The following is a 17451-nucleotide window of genomic DNA, read 5'->3' on the forward strand; positions in this document are numbered from 1 at the left end:
TCATTTCAATTACAATACACTATCTCCAGAGGCTCTGAGAGTAATGGAGAAGGAGAATCACAAAATGAACAACCTCTGAATCTCTCACGAAGTTAACATGCTCCAGGTTTTATATCCACAGTACCTGCTTTGATTAAAAGTGTAGATTTTCACACGACAATGACTGTACTTCTGAAGTATTTTTTTTGTATCTTCATCGGTATTAAAAGAGTTCATCAAAACAAGAGGAACATCTGTGTTGTATGTTTTGTTCAAGTGCTAGGAAAGAAGGTATAAGTGAGATAAATATTACCTGGTTGTACTCTTTGTCCAAGAACTTCAAAGTTCCTCTTTATTCATAACTATAACACAAAACCTCTCTGAAACATCTTTACCAATTTACAATTTAACCAAGTGCACAGGTCTTTACTGAGTACCTACTATGATGCTCAGAACCTGGGAGGAGGAGGGAAGAGGAAGGGAAGAAGAAGGCTTCCAAGGGTACAGTCCCTGCGCTCCAGATATGCTTTAGATGTCTGAATTTACCTCCAATTTAAATTTTCATTTTAAACTTCTCAGATATACTTTGGGATTACAAAGGAAGATGCCTGAGTGTACCTTAACAGCTAATGTAAAAAGTAAGTCTAATTAATACTCCCACTTCCACAATCCCATCAATGTAACATCTGCAATAGAGGGCAATGGGGTATAATGGAAAAGGCACTGGATTTGGAATCAGGGCACTTGAGTTCAAATCCCAGGTCTGTGATTTACTACCTGTGTGAAATCATTTAAAACAATTTACAAACCTTAAAGTGACACATAAATGTCAAGTATTATTACTAGGATAGGGATTGGTTTGCGACTCCACTGATAATCATGACTACCTGATATGAACTGCCAGGTGAAGAAATTCTCTCTACTAATAAAGGTCGACTTGTACAGCCAGGCAAATTCTTGAACGTTCCTGGCTCAAAGGGCAGCTCTCAATCAATCAAGCCATGCTGCCTCTGATTACTGTTATTAGGTAAATCAATCACTTCATTTCTCTGGGCTTCCATTTCCTGGTATGTAAAATAGGAGGGTTGGTCTAGATGGCTTGTAAGGTCCCTTCCAACTTCCAATCTATCATTCTAGGACCTAAACTCTTGGCGGAAATGCTGGTATTAACGGGAGATTCAGGAATTCTAGTGACCAATTCTGACGGATTCTATTTAAGAGAGAAAGCTCTTGAGCTTAACTAAGAATTAAGTTGGGGGGCAGTCAGACAGTAACTACAATGGCTTCTTTCCTTTAACATTTGTAACAAAAAAAAAACAACAAAAAACACCAAAACCCAACCCCAGAACAACTTTTTCACCTAATTTTACGAAACTCAATTTTAACATCACAATTTATTAAATATTACTTACCTCAATTTGCTGAACTGTCAGATCCAAAAAGGTATTTTCATTCCGCACACCAATCAGACTTTTGGGGCCTTTACAGCCCATGCTAGTTCCCAAACCACCATTGAGTTTTACCACCACCAACTTATTCAGGACAGAAGATATATTATCAGGTAAGCCTCTGGCCTTTATCTTCTCATAAGGCTGAATCTAAAAAGGCCAGGGACACACACACAAAAAAAAACCTAATAGTTAAAAAATTAAACAGCTTAAGTAAAGATGAAAGACAGGTCAAAGTCAAATAATACAATCTTCCTTGATGAATTTCTGGTCATTTATTGCAAAGACTACAGAGCCATCTATTGAGTTCCTTTCAATATCATACTCCTTGTTTTCTCTCCAGTTACAACCCCCTCAATCTACACTAACTTAATGTCAATTAATTTCTAGTCTGTGTCTGACTATGTCAGCTCCCTTGCTCAAATGGTACATTTCTAATCCCTATAGGAGAAAAAATCCAAACTCTTGGCATTGAAGGCCTTCTACAATCTGAATGAAGCAGCCAGTGCCTCATGGATAGCGCACTGTGCCAGGAGTTCAGGAAGACCCAATTTCAAATTCAGCCTCAGATACTTCAGTCACTTAACCTCTGATTGTCTGACAAAATGGATCCACTGGAGAAGGAAATGGCAAGCCACTCCAGTATTTTTACCAAGAAAAGGAAAGGGTCAGCTACGACTGAACAAAAACAATCTGAATTCCCTTTTCTGACCCTCCCCACTCTAACTTCATTTTACTTTTCTTTATGGACTTTCAGACAAATCTTGCCCTGCCTGTTCCCTCTACATGCATGGCTATAGTATCCCTCTCTTTTGCCATCTCTTCTGTAAAAACTTTCTGGAGAGCTTCCAGAAAGAAGGGCCCCTTTGTCTAGTTCTTGGTCCTTCCATCTTACTTCACCCTACATTTATATGACCACATCTTAAACACCCTATTAGTGAGTTCCATGAGGGCAGAAATTGTGTTATAGATCTTCAAAGCAATCTGCACCATCCCACATTTGTCCTGTATAATTACTGAGTTTTCAGTTGGAGGAAAAATACTGTTTCCATTAGTGACAATGATATAAAGGTATAATTCTTGGTAGCATACCTCTATTAATATAGATAGTGCCAAACAGGTATCAAGACCTCCCAGAATTTGCCATCTGATTATAGAATAGCTTTGGACAACTTATGGCTACCTCCTTACCATGATTAATGATCTGAGTAGAACAGTGGGTCATTGTTAAAGGTACTGCATTGTAAAGAAAAAAATCCTTAACAACTAAAAGGAAATTTGATCAAAAGAAAATGAACCATATGAGTATGGAAAAAAAGTTAGGAGACTTAAACATGCATCTGTAATGTTCTGTTAACACCAGATAACAGATTTTCTGGTAACACCAGATTTAGATTCCCAATGAAATTTAAAATCTGAGTTATTTTCATAAATACAAGAAAATTGACTTAAGTAGAAAACTTTTTAAAAATTAGAAGTGGGAATAACCAGCATACAGTGTAATGTAGCACAGTACGCGGGGGCAAAGAAGGAGAGGGTGAGGGAGACAGAGACTGAGAGAGAAGCAGACAGAGACACACTGGCAGACACAGACACACACACAGACACATCTGTGGAGAGGGAGAGTGAGAACTCCATAGGTCCCACAGCAAAATATAGACAAAATAGTTAATTCAGTATTTTTACTAGAGATACTTGGCAAAAATCCAAGGTTTATTTTTATGATGTTCCTTTATAAAAGTTAGTAGTGATTCAATGAGTTAATCACTAATTCAGTTAATCAAATATTATCAATTACTTAGGCTATAAAGACAAACTGAAACTAATAGGAATGACCCCTATGAAATCCAAAGTACCTGGTACCCACCATAACCAATCTGGGCAAAATGAGGGCCCCTGATTCTGACGTATGTGAGTACTACAAAAATCTGTTTGTGACAGTGACAGTGAGAGAGGGTAGAACTAACTTCATGTACATCTGTGGGTGACTCTTTGCCCTCTCCCATCTTTTGCTTATCTGGCCTTTTCTTAAGCTACACTAAAACCATTACTTTGTTTCCTCCTAAGTGTAATGTACCTTTAGGCAAATTTCAATCACCATTTTAAGGAACTGAACAAAGTATACAACTTTACAAAGACCTTTTTCTGAGGGAAGTAGGCAAATTCCTTAAGAAAGGTCCCCAGTATTTCTTTTCACATTTATACTTTACCAGGAGAATAAAGATGTGAAACTAATGGGCTTGGTTTCAAGGAAAAGTTTAGGGTCATTAAAAGCACCAACTGGCCCCCTCCCTTTCCTCCTATAAAATTCTGGGCACTTCTCTGAGGCACTGCCTCAGTGTCTGCCCAAGATAATATGTACTGATGGAGCAAATCTATGGGGTGTTCCTCCAACTATAGTTCACACATTCATAACTGTTATAAATGCAGATTCAGAAAATAAACTGGCAGTTCTCTTTTCAAAGTCTGATAGGACTTACAACAGTTCTTTCTCTAGTATTACTGAAAGATTAAATATGTATGAAGTTGTCATTTTCAGCTAGGCAAGTTTGAGTTCTGTTTCCTGTAAAGAATATTGATTGGGTCCCAATCGCCCACTTACTGAATTATGAGTTTATTTTTCCTTTGTAACTACGGCCACCAGGGGAATATTTTCTGAACCAAAAATCAGTACACATAGTATGAGAGATATTCCATTTGCAAAGCCTCATTAGAAATTAACTTTCTTTTCTTGAAATTGTAACTATCCCAGACAATGACACAAACATACCATACTGTATCAATGGCCCAAATTGATGACATAGCTGGTCAAGGTTAGAGGTTTACTCTATAACCATAGAACAAATTCCATGCTGGGGATGAATCAATGAATTTAACATAATTTGCACCACACTCCAACCAAAGAGGCTAACTGGCAGCACCATCTCAGTAACATCTTGCAATGCCACATGTCCTTCAACCCGTCACTCAAAATAATTTGTTACTGTATTTAATATTAGTGAAATTCCAGAGAGACTATCTACAGTGAGAGAGAACCATGAAGCCACCTTTTTGTTATTTTAGTCACAAGTCTCAAGCTCCCAGCTTTTGGGAGCCAGACCTGAATACTGTGTCTTTTTGTTTTATGAAGGAATGGGTAATGGATCTTTGCCATGTTCTTCCAAAGGAGTCTAAGTTCTATATTAAAACAGTGTTCATGAGCTGAATTAAAAAGCAATACACCCAACCACAGTTAGGATGCTATGCAAACTACAGTCTCTTTCCCTGCTTACCAGTGACAAAGTGGTTAACATGAAGTGCAAATCTTTAAGTCAAAGGGAAAAAGGGGAGTTATTTTTTAAAAGTATCTATGTATAAAATTGTACAAGAAAGGCATGAGTATAAGGCACCATCCAAAAAGCCTTCACCAATTCATTGGTTAAATTCGTACCTCTGGAAAAGCATTACAGAAAAGGTCCAAAGGCAGTGTCTAAAGTCCTAGATTCTAAGTTAAGCCCAACCATCAAAATCTTCTGGGAGATGGGGGCTGCAGAAGCAACAGCAAGAGCCCGCTATGTAGTCTAAAACATGGAGTTTAATACACATCACTCATTTACAACCACATTGGAAGAAAACATACAAGATTCACAAAAAGTCAACTAAAGAGTATCTTAGAAATAGGGTGATATCTAACATTAAAACTACACAGAAGCAATTTTCTGCGTTTTAAAGTTTAACTTTTATTAGCTGGACAGAGTACATCATATTTCATAAAAACTTCACATAACAGAGAAATGTAAATTATAATAGTGTGTTAAAAAAATAAATAATACATGACTATTTTCCCTGTAGTGGGTAATTTTCTTCCCCATTTAGCTGATCTCCAGCTATTGGTATACGTATGGTTAAGCTTTCTAGGCAACGGGTTAACACTCTGGCAGCCCATAATCCATTTCTGAAGCTCTCTGGCAATCCCACTGGAAGCTGAATGTAACCAGAGGCAGAGAGGGGACAACGTTGAGACACCTCTTCCTCACTTAGTAGCACTGTCCGTATCTCATCCACCAGGATGATAGGGTATCAATCAAAAGTAACATCTGATTAACCCAAAGCTTTATGAGGCTTAAGAATTGAAACTATAAAATTCCAAATACAAAGTATCTCCTTCCTGATAAGACACTGATGCTGGTTACATCTTTAAATGTAATCACTCTGATTCAAACATAGCATTGGTTTTGTCTGTGCAAAACCTTTTTAATTTCATGTAATCAAAATTATCCCTTTTACTTCCTATGAGCCTCTGCCTCTGTTTGGTCATAAACTTTTCCCTTAACATAGATCTGACAGGTACATTTTTTCATGATCCCATAATTTACTTATGATATCACGCTTTATGTTTAAATCATGTATCCATGTTGACCTTATCTTAGTATATGGTATGCTATATTGGTCTTTGCTTATAAGTATATGGTATGCTATGTTGGTCTTTGCTTAGTTTCTGTCAAACTGCTCTCCAATGTTCTCCAAGATTGTTGTCAAATGGTGAGTTCTTGCCCCCAAAGCTTGGATCTTTTGGTTTATCAAATATGAGATTACTATGGTAATTTACTACTGTGTCATTGTGTACGTAATCTATTCCACTCTTATCAGTACCAAACTGTTTTGACTATTACCACTTTGCTTAGTATCAAACCTGGTACTGCTAGGGGCATTTTCTTTTTTTTTTTTGTCATATTTTATTTTATTTTATTTTAAATTTATTTAACATATTTAGTTTTCAGCATTGGTTTTCACAAGAGTTTGAATTACAAATTATCTCCCCATTTCTACCCTCCCCCCCCACTCCAAGATGGCGTATATTCTGGTTGCCCTGTTCCCCAGTCGGCCCTCCATTCTGTCACCCCACTCCTCTCCCATCCCCTTCTCCCTTCCTTTCTTGTAAATTTCTACGCCCCATTGCCTGTGTATCTTATTTTCTAGTTGCATGCAAAAACTTTTTTGTTGTTTTTGAACATCTGTTTTTAAAACTTTGAGTTCCAAATACTCCCCCCTTCTCCCTTCCCACCCACCCTGCCTAAGAAGTCAAGCAATTCAACAGAGGCCATATGTGTATCATTATGTATAACCCTTCCACAATACTCATGTTGTGAAAGACTCACTATATTTTGCTCCTTCCCAACCCATCCCCCTTTATTGAATTTTCTCCCTTGACCCTGTCCCCTTTCCAAAGTGTTGGTTTTTGATTACCTCCACCCCCATCTGCCCTCCCTTCCATCATTCCCCCCCTTTTTTTTTATCTTCTTCCCTCTTCTTTCCTGTGTGGTAAGATACCCAGTTGAGTATGTATGGTATTCCCTCCTCAGGCCAACTCATGATGAGAGCAAGGTTCACTCATTCCCCCCTCACCTGCCCTCTCCCCTCCTCCCCCAGAACTGCTTCCTCTTGCCACCTTTATGTGAGATGATCCACCCCATTCTATCTCTCCCTATCTCCCTCTCTCAATATAGTCCTCTCTCATCCCTTAATTTGATTTTATTTCTTTTAGGTATCTTCCCTTCATCTTCAACTCACCCTGTGTCCGCTCTCTCTCTCTCTCTATACATACATATATACATACATACACATTCACTTATATATACATATACACATAAACATATACATACATACATATATATCTCTCCATATTTCCTTCAGCTACCCTAATACTGAGGTCTCATAAATCATACACATCATCTTTCCTGTAGGAATATAAACAAAACAGTTCAACTTTAGTAAGTCCCTTAAGATTTCTCTTTCTTGTTTACCTTTTCATGCTTCTCTTGATTCTTGTGTTTGAAAGTCAAATTTTCTATTCAGCTCTGGTCTTTTCACTGAGAAAACTTGAAAGTCCTCTATTTTGTTGAAAATCCGTATTTTGCCTTGAAGCATGATACTCAGTTTTGCTGGGTAGGTGATTCTTGGTTTTAATCCTAGCTCCATTGACCTCCGGAATATCATATTCCAAGCCCTTCAATCTCTTAATGCAGAAGCTGCCAGATCTTGGGTTATTCTGATTGGGTTTCCACAATCCTCAAATTGTTTCTTTCTGGCTGCTTGAAGTATTTTCTCCTTGATCTGGGAGCTCTGGAATTTGGCGACAATATTCCTAGGAGATTTCTTTTTGGGATCCATTTGAGGAGGCGATTGGTGGATTCTTTCAATTTCTATTTTGCCCTGTGGCTCTAGAATATCAGGGAAGTTCTCCTTGATAATTTCTTGAAAGATGATATCTAGGCTCTTTTTTTGATCATGGCTTTCAGGTAGTCCAAGAATTTTAAAATTATCTCTCCTGGATCTATTTTTCAGGTCAGTGGTTTTTCCAATGAGATATTTCACATTGTCTTCCATTTTTTCATTCCTTTGGTTCTGTTTTATAATATCTTGATATCTCATAAAGTCACTAGCTTCCACTTGCTCCAATCTAATTTTTAAGGTAGTATTTTCTTCAGTGGTCCATTGGACCTCCTTTTCCATTTGGCTAATTCTGCCTTTCAAGGCATTCTTCTCCTCATTGGCTTTTTGGAACTCTTTTGCCATTTGAGTTAGTCTTATTTTTTAAGGTGTTGTTTTCTTCAGTGTATTTTTCAGTATTTTTTTGGGTCTCCTTTAGCAAGTCATTGACTTGTTTTTCATAGTTTTCTCACATCCTTCTCATTTCTCTTCCCAATTTTTCCTCTACTTCTCTAACTTGCTCTTCCAAATCCTTTTTGAGCTCTTCCATGGCCTGGGACCAGTTCATGTTTTTCTTGGAGGCTTCTGCTGTAGGCTCTTTTGACTTTAACTTCTGTCTGTATGTTTTGGTCTTCTTTGTTACCAAAGAAAGAATCCAAAGTCTGAGACTGAATCTGGGTGCATTTTCGCTGCCTGGCCATATTCCCCAACCAACTGACTTGACCCTTGAGTTTTTCAGCGGGGTATGACTGCTTGTAGACTAGAGAGTTCTATGTTCCACGTTTGGGGGGATGTGCCAGCTCTGCCACACCAGCACTACTCCTTCCCCAAGAACCCCCAACCCGGACTGGGCTTAAATCTTCAGCAGGCTGTTCACTCCTGCTCTGATCCACCACTTAATTCCTCCCACTGGGGAGCCTGGGACCAGAAGCAACTGCAGCTGTAGCTGTCCCACCTCTGCTGCCCCCGGGGCCGGTAGCCAAACTGCGAACTCCTTCCACTCCCGCAGCTTTTCCCACTAACCTTCTCTGTTGTCTTTGGTGTTTGTGGGTTGAGAAGTCTGGTAACTGCTGCAGCTCACTGATTCAGGGTGCTAGGGCCCGCTCCGCCCGGCTCCTGGTCTGGTTGGTCCGAGCCACTCAAGCTGGGCTCTGCTCCGCTCCGCTCCCCTCCCAGCTCCCAGCTCCGTGTGGGATAGACCTCACCCAGAGACCATCCAAGCTGTCCTGGTTCCCTCTGCTGTTTTGTGGGTTCTGTAGTTCTAGAACTGGTTCAGAGCCATTTTTAATAGGTTTTTGGAGGGGTTCGGCGGGGGAGCTCACGCTAGTGCCTACTTTCCTGCTGCCATCTTGGCTCCGCCCCTGGCATTTTCTTTTTTAAAAAACAATTCTATTTTGTTTTCAGTTCGGAGTTTTCCTACTCCCTTCTCCACTCCCCACTCACTGAGAAGGCAAGAAAAACAAAACTCGTTACAAATTTATATAGTCATGCAAAACAAATTCCTGGATTTGCCATGTCCAACTCCAGACCTCCATTTCCAGAGAGGCTCAGCTCAGAAATCTCCTCGTTTCTCACATGGATGCACCACTCTGGGATTTCTCTATTATGCCCCAGGAAGCTCATTATTAGGATAACTTCATTATTCTGTAAGATCAGCCTTGGTCCTCCCACCTCATCACCATCTGTCTCTCTCTGATTGGAAGAATTCCAAAGCTCCATTTGGGGAGAGCTTAGCTCAGACATCTTCATTTCTCACCTGGCTGCACTACTTTGGGACTTCTGTCCCCCTCTTTATCTCACATTTTTCAGCTTCTTTTTGTGTTTTGTCTTCCCCCATTAGAGAGTAAGCTCCTTAAGGGCAAGGTCTTTCTTTTTTCCTTATTTGTATCTGCAGAGCTTAGTACAGTGACTGGCACGCAGTAGGAAGTTAATATTTACTGACTGTTGACCCTGGGCAAGTCACTTAGCCTCTGTTTGCATCATTTTCCTCACCCATAAAATAGAGATAATAAAAACGCTGACCTCCCATGATAGTTGAGAATATAAAATACCATACTATTTGTAACACGCTAAGTACAGAGCCTGGAATGCAGTAAGTGCCAGATTGTGGTTACTGTTACTATTATTCCTAATAGAACAAGTACTTACCTATGCTTCCTCTCTGAAATAAAGGTATACAGACAGGGAAGAGCTGGTAGAGGGATATTCACCAAGGTAAAATAAAGCCCATATTTATAATTTAAATTGTAAATCTTCTCTACCAAAGTCCATCTCAAATTCCTCAACAGACTGCTGGGGAGAACCTGGGTTTTCTAAAGCTATGCTGCTTCCTTCTACCTCTCCCCAACCACTAATGGTTTATTTGAACATCAGTAATAGCCACACTCTTGGCTAAGGAAAAGAGCATTTTTTAATCATAGTGGAAGACAAAAGAAAATCATCTGGGGCTATATCTGATGGTTGGTCCTTCATAAACCCTAAACTGTATCCATGATCCACCCCACTTTCCACTCAGTCAGTCAGCAAGCATCGATTAAGTGTTTGCTATGTGCCAAGTAAAACAAAAAACCATTAACTTTTATATGTGTACATGTAAGGAGGAAAATAAATCCCACCAAAAATACACTTAATATTGGTGCTGGACAAGTTCCTTTCCATGTGAAATTCCATGTTTCTGAATTCTGAATGACCGAATTTCTATGTGGAAAGGTATCAGAGGTCATTAATCCAATGCTTATCTGAAAATAGATTCCCCTCTACACTACAGTCAGCAAGGGACCTCCAACATCTGCACGAAGACATCCAGGAAGGGGAAATCCTCCACTCTCCAGGGCAGCTCATTTGAATTTTGAATGGGTCTCATGGTCAAAAGGCTGTTTGTCCCTAAATTCTGCCCATTGCTTATAGTTACTGTGCTCTAGAGACTTCCACATAACAGACCTTCACTCCCCTACTTGTGACTCCCTCCTACATCTGAGATACCAACCCCTCAGCTTAGCATTTTACAGCTTTTCAAAAATGCCTGTAGTCTGCCTCCAGGTTGATTTCATATTATGTCCTTTCAAACAATCTACCTTTGAGCCAAGCCAGCATATTGACTGTCCCCATAGCTGTTCTCCATCTCCTCCATTGCCTAGACTTTCCCCAAGCCCTCCTCACCACTGCCTCTTAAAAGTCATTCAATTTTCTTTAAGGCTCATGTGCCACTTTCTAAGGGAAACATTTACTGGTTCCCCTAAGTATCAGTACCTGCTTGCCCCTCAAATTATTGTTTATACATTTGTGTATATGTTGTATTACCAAGTACAATGTTCCTTGGGGGGCTGAGACTGGTTTTTGTTTAGTCTTTAGGTCCACAGAGCCTACTACAGTGACTTGTACATAGAAGGCTCTTAAAAACTTGATTACTGGATTGGATTAGAAATACTGCCATCATTCTCCTACCCCCAGATCTTTTCCTCTCTAAACTAAACAACCTCTATACTACCTTTTAACAATTTTCTCAAGGCTATTCACCATCTTAATTGTATTCAATCAACCAGTAAGCTTTTATGAAGCACCTACTATGTGTTGGCACTGCACTAGACAATGGGGATACAGACAAATGGACTCCACAAGGAGCTTACATTCTTTCTGGATCCTTTTTACTTTAACATCAAAATTCCTAAAATGAACAAAACATCATACTACAGAGTGCACCAGGACTAATCCCACCACCCCAAACTCCTAAATTATAAGGAGTGTGTAGTCCACCAAAACCCCAGGTATGTTTCAGAAGAATGGTTAGTTTGTCACACCTTCACCATCCTATACTTATAAAAATATTTTTCAACCCAAATGTTACAGGTTGTTGGAAAAAAACAAACACTATTTGCAAAATAATACCTCCAATTAATAATTAAATGGATGACTTACAATTCATTAGCAAAATCTAACACTAAGATTTTATACCTGCAAGAGCCTAACCTCAAAGAATCAGTGAGGATAGGAGGGAAGTATTTTTAAAGAAATAACTTGAAATAATCATAGAATTAAATAAAAAATTAGCATTTGAACTTTACTGTTCTTCCAGTAAAGAATGAAGCAAATGATATTCTACAGATGAACAGGCTAAAATTTCAGGTTGTTTTTGTTATGACCGCATTTATTTTCACACCTTTGATGCCAGGCTAAAAATGAAAAATAATATCATATCCCATAATTAGTGAATTTCTTTCCCCTCAAACCAAAAATATGTTTGGTTAGCTGAAGTATCACTATCATTTAAAAACAATCATTTCAATATTAAAAAGGCCTCTTCTTTAAGATGGAAACCTATTTATGTACTATCTTCAATATATCAAGGGTTGTGAGAAGGAAATAAAATTCCTTAGTAATTGCTCTGTGCTCAGGACTATGCTAGATGCTCTGGAAGATACAAAAGCATCATTATCATCATCGTCATATTTACACAGCACAGTGAAGTTTGTAAAGTGCTTTATGTCATTTCATTTGATCATAGGCATATGCCTAATGTCATATATAAACACTCTCTAATGCAGGGGTGGGGAACCTGAGGCTTCAAGGCCACATGTGGCCCTGTAGGTCCCTAAGTATGGCCCTATGACTGAATCCAAACTTCACACAACAAATCCCCTTAATAAAAGGATTTGTTCTGTAAAACATGGACTCAGTCAAAAGGCCTCACCCAAGGACCTAGAAGGCCAAAATGTGGCCTTGAGGCCACAGGTTCCCTACCCCTGTTCTACTGTAATTAATCTATGCAAAAAGCTGAAAATACTTTTTTGGCCTCTTAAGCAACATTAAAAGAATGAGAGATGCCCTTGCAGTAACTCAACAATAATATTCAAGGCTCCAGGGAACAAATATAACCCATTTTCATTCTCTAGAATTTCAAAGAAACAAGAGGAGAGAAGGCTGGCTCTGTGAGTCCCATCTAGTGAGTGACAGAAAGTCACAACCTGACACTATTTCCTCATTGATGAAATGAGGATAACAGCATCTAGACCTTATAGGATTGTCCTGAGGCTCAGATGGAACAGTAAAGCATCAGGCAAACCTAAAAGCGCTCTGCTGTCACCACTTAGAGATCATAGTGGCGTCTGGGAGGAAGCAGGCCACACATACTGGCCACAGTAGGTGGCGAGAACCCTGGACTTGGGTTTCTCATGTCAGCTCTCTTCTAAGGTCTCTTCAGCCTGAGAATCTGTGAGTAATTTATGAAGCAATGTAGACTACTCGAGTCACAACCTCTCTGGGCCTCAGTTTCTTTGTACTTAAAAATGAGGGGACTGGATTAGATCTCTAATCTTCGCGTTTCCTTTCATCTCTAAAACCTGCAATTCTATGAAAAAGGCAGACATTCGGTATTTATATTGTGCCTACTCTGTGCCTGGCACTGCACTAAGAACCTTTTAAAAACAAACACTATCTCATTTGATCTTCACAACAACCCATTATTATCTTCATTTTATAGATGAGAAAACTGAGGCAAACAGAAAAGTGACTTGCCTAGGGTCACACAGGGGTGGAATGTCTGAAGCCAGATTTCAGGCATCCGATACTAAAATTTCCTATACAAAAAAATCCAACACTAAAAATTCCCCAAGGTTTTCATTTACTATTGCTCACAATTCAGTCTCACGACTAGTCTACTCAAGAGATTCTACGTTACTCTTTAGAGGAAAGCCAAAATTCTCAGAGAAGGAACTAAGGGAGGTAAGGGGCAAGAAAGCCCCACTAACACCTGGTCCTGGCTGTAATTCCACTGTAACAGTGAAATCTTTAATGTCCTGTACATAGTCCACACCTCCATTCTATTAAGCCAGAAACCCCATAAGGATCTCTCACTCTCTTGCACACATATATACCAATTTCCTTTTATCATCCTATCCCCAAAGCCTTATTTCTGATTTATGTTACACAGCTAAGACTGTTTCCAAAAAGATTTTTTGAGAGTTTAAATGAGAACCTTTCTTTCAAAGCATCTGTTAAATGTGTTGATTCATATCAAAGCTTATCAATTTATTAATTAATGCTTATTTTCTTCAGGAAAAAAAATCCCTACAGATTTCTACTACTTCAGAACACCAAAAAATTAGAAGTGGTTCTAGTCGGGGTGAGATTGCAAAAAATCAGCAGATAAGCATGATTCACCTACAAATGCTAGGGAAGGGAGTGAACAAGAAAGCAAAAACAACAGAGGGGGCTTATTCAAGAATCCTAAGTAATTTAACTAGAATATAAAAAATAACATTGGGGCTCTATTTTAGGTCCAGCTCTCACATGTAAAGACAGTACTTTGAACTCTAGACTGCATTTAAGATTCTTTTCTTTTTCCTTTATTCTGATTAATATATTATTAGCTAAAACTATACTCTAGACACCTCTTAATTCTATGCCAATTTTAGGTCATTTAGAATTTGCTAAAAGAGGTACAGGTTTAGACTATACAACTGAAGGGTACAGATAAACTTCTTTAATCCCCAAGTTACAATCTATTCACTCTCTTCTTCCTAAATTCTTATTTCACCTGTATATCCTAGGGAAGGTGCTGAGGAAGATGCAAAGCCATCATCTGTAACATTCACTTACTGAACAATCATACCATTCAATAGATATTAACTACGTCAACAATATGTCCACAATAAAAATACACAAGATACAGTCCTGGATCTTAAGAAACTCTTAATTTATGAAAGGTTAAAAAGGTAAGATAGCTAACAATTATTTAGCGCTTTACGGTTCGCAAAGCTCTAACTAGACATTATCTCGATTTGTAACAATCTGAGTCTCAGTTTCCTCATCTGTAAAGTGGGGATGTTACTATTTATATTATGTGCTTCCTAGGGCTGTTATACAGAGAACTGTCTTCATAACAACTGTGGTGGGTAGACAGTAAAGATATTTCTCCCATTTCATAAATGAGGAAACTGAAGCTCAGAGCAATTAAATGACATACTTAAATAATGTTTGCTATAGAATTTCTTAAGAATAAGGATTATGTCCTATCTGTATTTTGATGGAAGAGAAATTATTTTTAACTTGGGTGATTAGAAAAGGTATTATAAGAGCATATGACACGTGTAGGCTGAAAAAAGGACGAACAAGGAAAGAAGGGATCGAGGAAGAGAAATCGCAGGCCAACAGTGCAGCCCAGGGACAATGAATGGCAGGTACCTTGTGCACACAGAATAGAAAAGGCTACATGGAGATGTAATAATGCTTATTCAGGAAATAGCAAATAGTCCTATTTAGCTTGGGAACTGAGTGTGTCCTGGGAAACAGAATAAGGTAAGTGTGGAAAAATAGAGTGAAGCCAGATTGGTAAGACCTTCAATGCTATGGTAGGGTTTGGACCTTAAGTATCCAAGAAAGAACCATCCAAAGCTTTTAAGCCGGACCAAGATGCCACATGGACCAGAGGAGAGAGTAGAGGCGATGGCAGCAGTGTTCTACTGCCAATAAAATGAGGGGGCCTATGAGGCCAGGGTAGTCACAGTGGGAATAGAAAGGAAGAGACAGAGGAAAGTTCTGTTATTTAACCACAAGTGATCCTCCCAACACCATGACAACTTTCCCTTTAATTTAAGGGAAGGTCTCAAAAAAGGTCCATCATTTCACCCAAGGCTTACCGAATCTTCTGGAGGCCTCTGGATTTTTCCCCAATCCACAGAAGGTCCCTTTTCTTGTAAGAATCTATGGAATAACTTCCGAAATCCTTCAAGGTCTTTTTTAGTATGCTAAGAAAAGAAACAACACTCAATATTAGAGCAATAGGCTACATATGACAGAAACCATAAAAAAGCATACTTAAATGAAATCTTTCCATTTTTAGGTTACAGAATACACACAATTTTATGCATTTAAAACTTAAAAAGAGACCTAAAACTAAAGAATGAAACATAATTGGGGAATATAAAAGGGAGTATTAATAGCTTTTCTTAGTATTGTACACCATAGGGACATCATCTCATAGGCTCCTCAAAGAATATCCACAAGCAGAATAATGACTTGCTACAAGGAACTTACTGAATCACCAATAGCATTAATTTCAGAAATTTCAAAGAGATCCTTCTAAAATTACACACACATGACCTTATTAGTTAGTTCAGAAGATGGCAGGAAGAATGGAGATAGAACAGGGCAGTCTGTGCATAAGTATGTATGTATACACACATACAAGGGAGTTTTATCAATAAAGGTAGTTCACTTTCATTCAACAAAGATTTTCAAAGTGAAAGACACAGTGTTTAACAGCGCCAAAACTAAAATTTGAAAAAAAGAAAAATTCTAAGTTTTCCATGAAGTAGAGACACCAAAAGAAATATCTACCAATTCTGTGAGATTACTAACATTTAGTATTACATTAAATGTCAAACCTGTGCTATGATCAGCTTTCATATCAAACTGCTGGCCAGTGGAGAAAGCACTTGGTCTGGAGTCAGAAGATGTGAGTTCAACTCTTGCCTCTGAAACCTGACAAGTCCCTAAACCTCTCTGAACTTCAGTTTCTTCATCTATAAAATAAAGGACTGGACTAAAGGTGTTCCAGCTCTAGTTCTAGCATCAGGGAGAGTCTGCACTCCCTCTGGTTCAGGAGATTGTCTTTGGGTTACTATGGATGAAAAAGAGTTAACCACTGGGCAGCCAAACTTCTGGTGATGAGCCTAAACTGGGCCGTTGAACAAAAATCTAGGGATATCAGAGTTATCTCCCCTCCTAACTAGAACCCCTGTATTGGAGAGAAGAGACTAGAAGCAGAGAGACAGTGAGGAAGCTATTACAGTAGTCTCTGAGAGATACCAATGACTTGACTAAAGAGGTGGCCCTGTGAGGACAAAGAAAGGGACAGAAGGATCAGATCTGTGGATTCGACATGACTTTGCAACTGACCAGATATGTGAGGCAAGGGAAATTTAAAGATGACTGTAGGGTTGTGAACCTGGAAAGATGGTGGCAACCTACAGAGAAACAGGGAAGTTTGGGGAAGGGTGGGTTTAATGAGAGAAAGAAGAAGATAATCATTTCCATTATAGACAAGCTCAATTCAATGCATATCAGACATTAAGGAGATATCTAGCAAGCAGTCAGTGACACAGAATTGGATTCATATTTAAATATCAGTATCAGCTTCACAGAGGTAATATTTGAACCCATGGGAGCACAGGAAAAAAAAAAGCGTCCAGGACAGAACCTTGGGGGAGATGGATGATGATGATCCAGCAAAGGATACTAAGAAGGAATGGTCAGACAGATAAGAAGAGAGACAAAGTAAGGAAGAATAACCAAGAAGAGGGAGTGGTGAACGTGTCAAAAACTATAAAGAGGTCAAGTACAATGGAGACAAGAAAAGGCCACTGGGTTTAGCAATTAAGAGATTATTGGTCACCTTGAAAAGCTTGCGAGGAGTTGAATGAGTGGTAAGGAAGTAAAGAAAGATGATTCTCAGAGCTTGGCACTAAAAGGGAAGAGAAGAGATAGAAGGATGGCTAGAGGACAGGAAAGGGTCAAGTGAAAGTTTTTTGGAAAAATTTTATAAACTTTACTCTCAAAGACCAATAACAAAAGAGGAAAATTAAAAGAATAGAATCTTACCCTCATTTAGCAGCATATAACCAAATAAATTAACAATAGAAACAAAACATGTCTTCATTGTGTCTTTTTCCAAGTCCTTCTGAGCTAAGACAAAATATTTTAAGAAAACCTAGGCATATCTGTCATCCACATAGAGAGAGTAGATAGGGAGAAACTTGGACAGATAGGAGGGGAATAGGATCCAGACCACAAGCAGGGAGATTGGCTTTATCAAGTAAAAGGACTACTTTTTCCTCAG

General features: G+C 38.8%; 1 protein-coding gene across 3 annotated transcripts in view; it reads right to left on the minus strand.

The window, feature by feature from the left end:
• Positions 1-17451, minus strand: part of UGP2 (UDP-glucose pyrophosphorylase 2) — a 49295-nt gene that overhangs the window by 9710 nt on the left and 22134 nt on the right. For all 3 annotated transcript variants that reach the window (XM_036750782.1, XM_036750784.1, XM_036750783.1), the window contains exons 3-5: positions 15251-15358; positions 1392-1577; positions 125-258 (exon numbers count right to left, since the gene is read on the minus strand). In XM_036750782.1, coding sequence (XP_036606677.1) covers positions 125-258; positions 1392-1577; positions 15251-15358 — 428 coding nt within the window. The remainder of the gene's footprint in view (positions 1-124; positions 259-1391; positions 1578-15250; positions 15359-17451) is intronic.

The sequence above is a fragment of the Trichosurus vulpecula genome, chromosome 3 (assembly GCF_011100635.1).
Source record: "Trichosurus vulpecula isolate mTriVul1 chromosome 3, mTriVul1.pri, whole genome shotgun sequence".
Classification (NCBI taxonomy): domain Eukaryota; kingdom Metazoa; phylum Chordata; class Mammalia; order Diprotodontia; family Phalangeridae; genus Trichosurus; species Trichosurus vulpecula.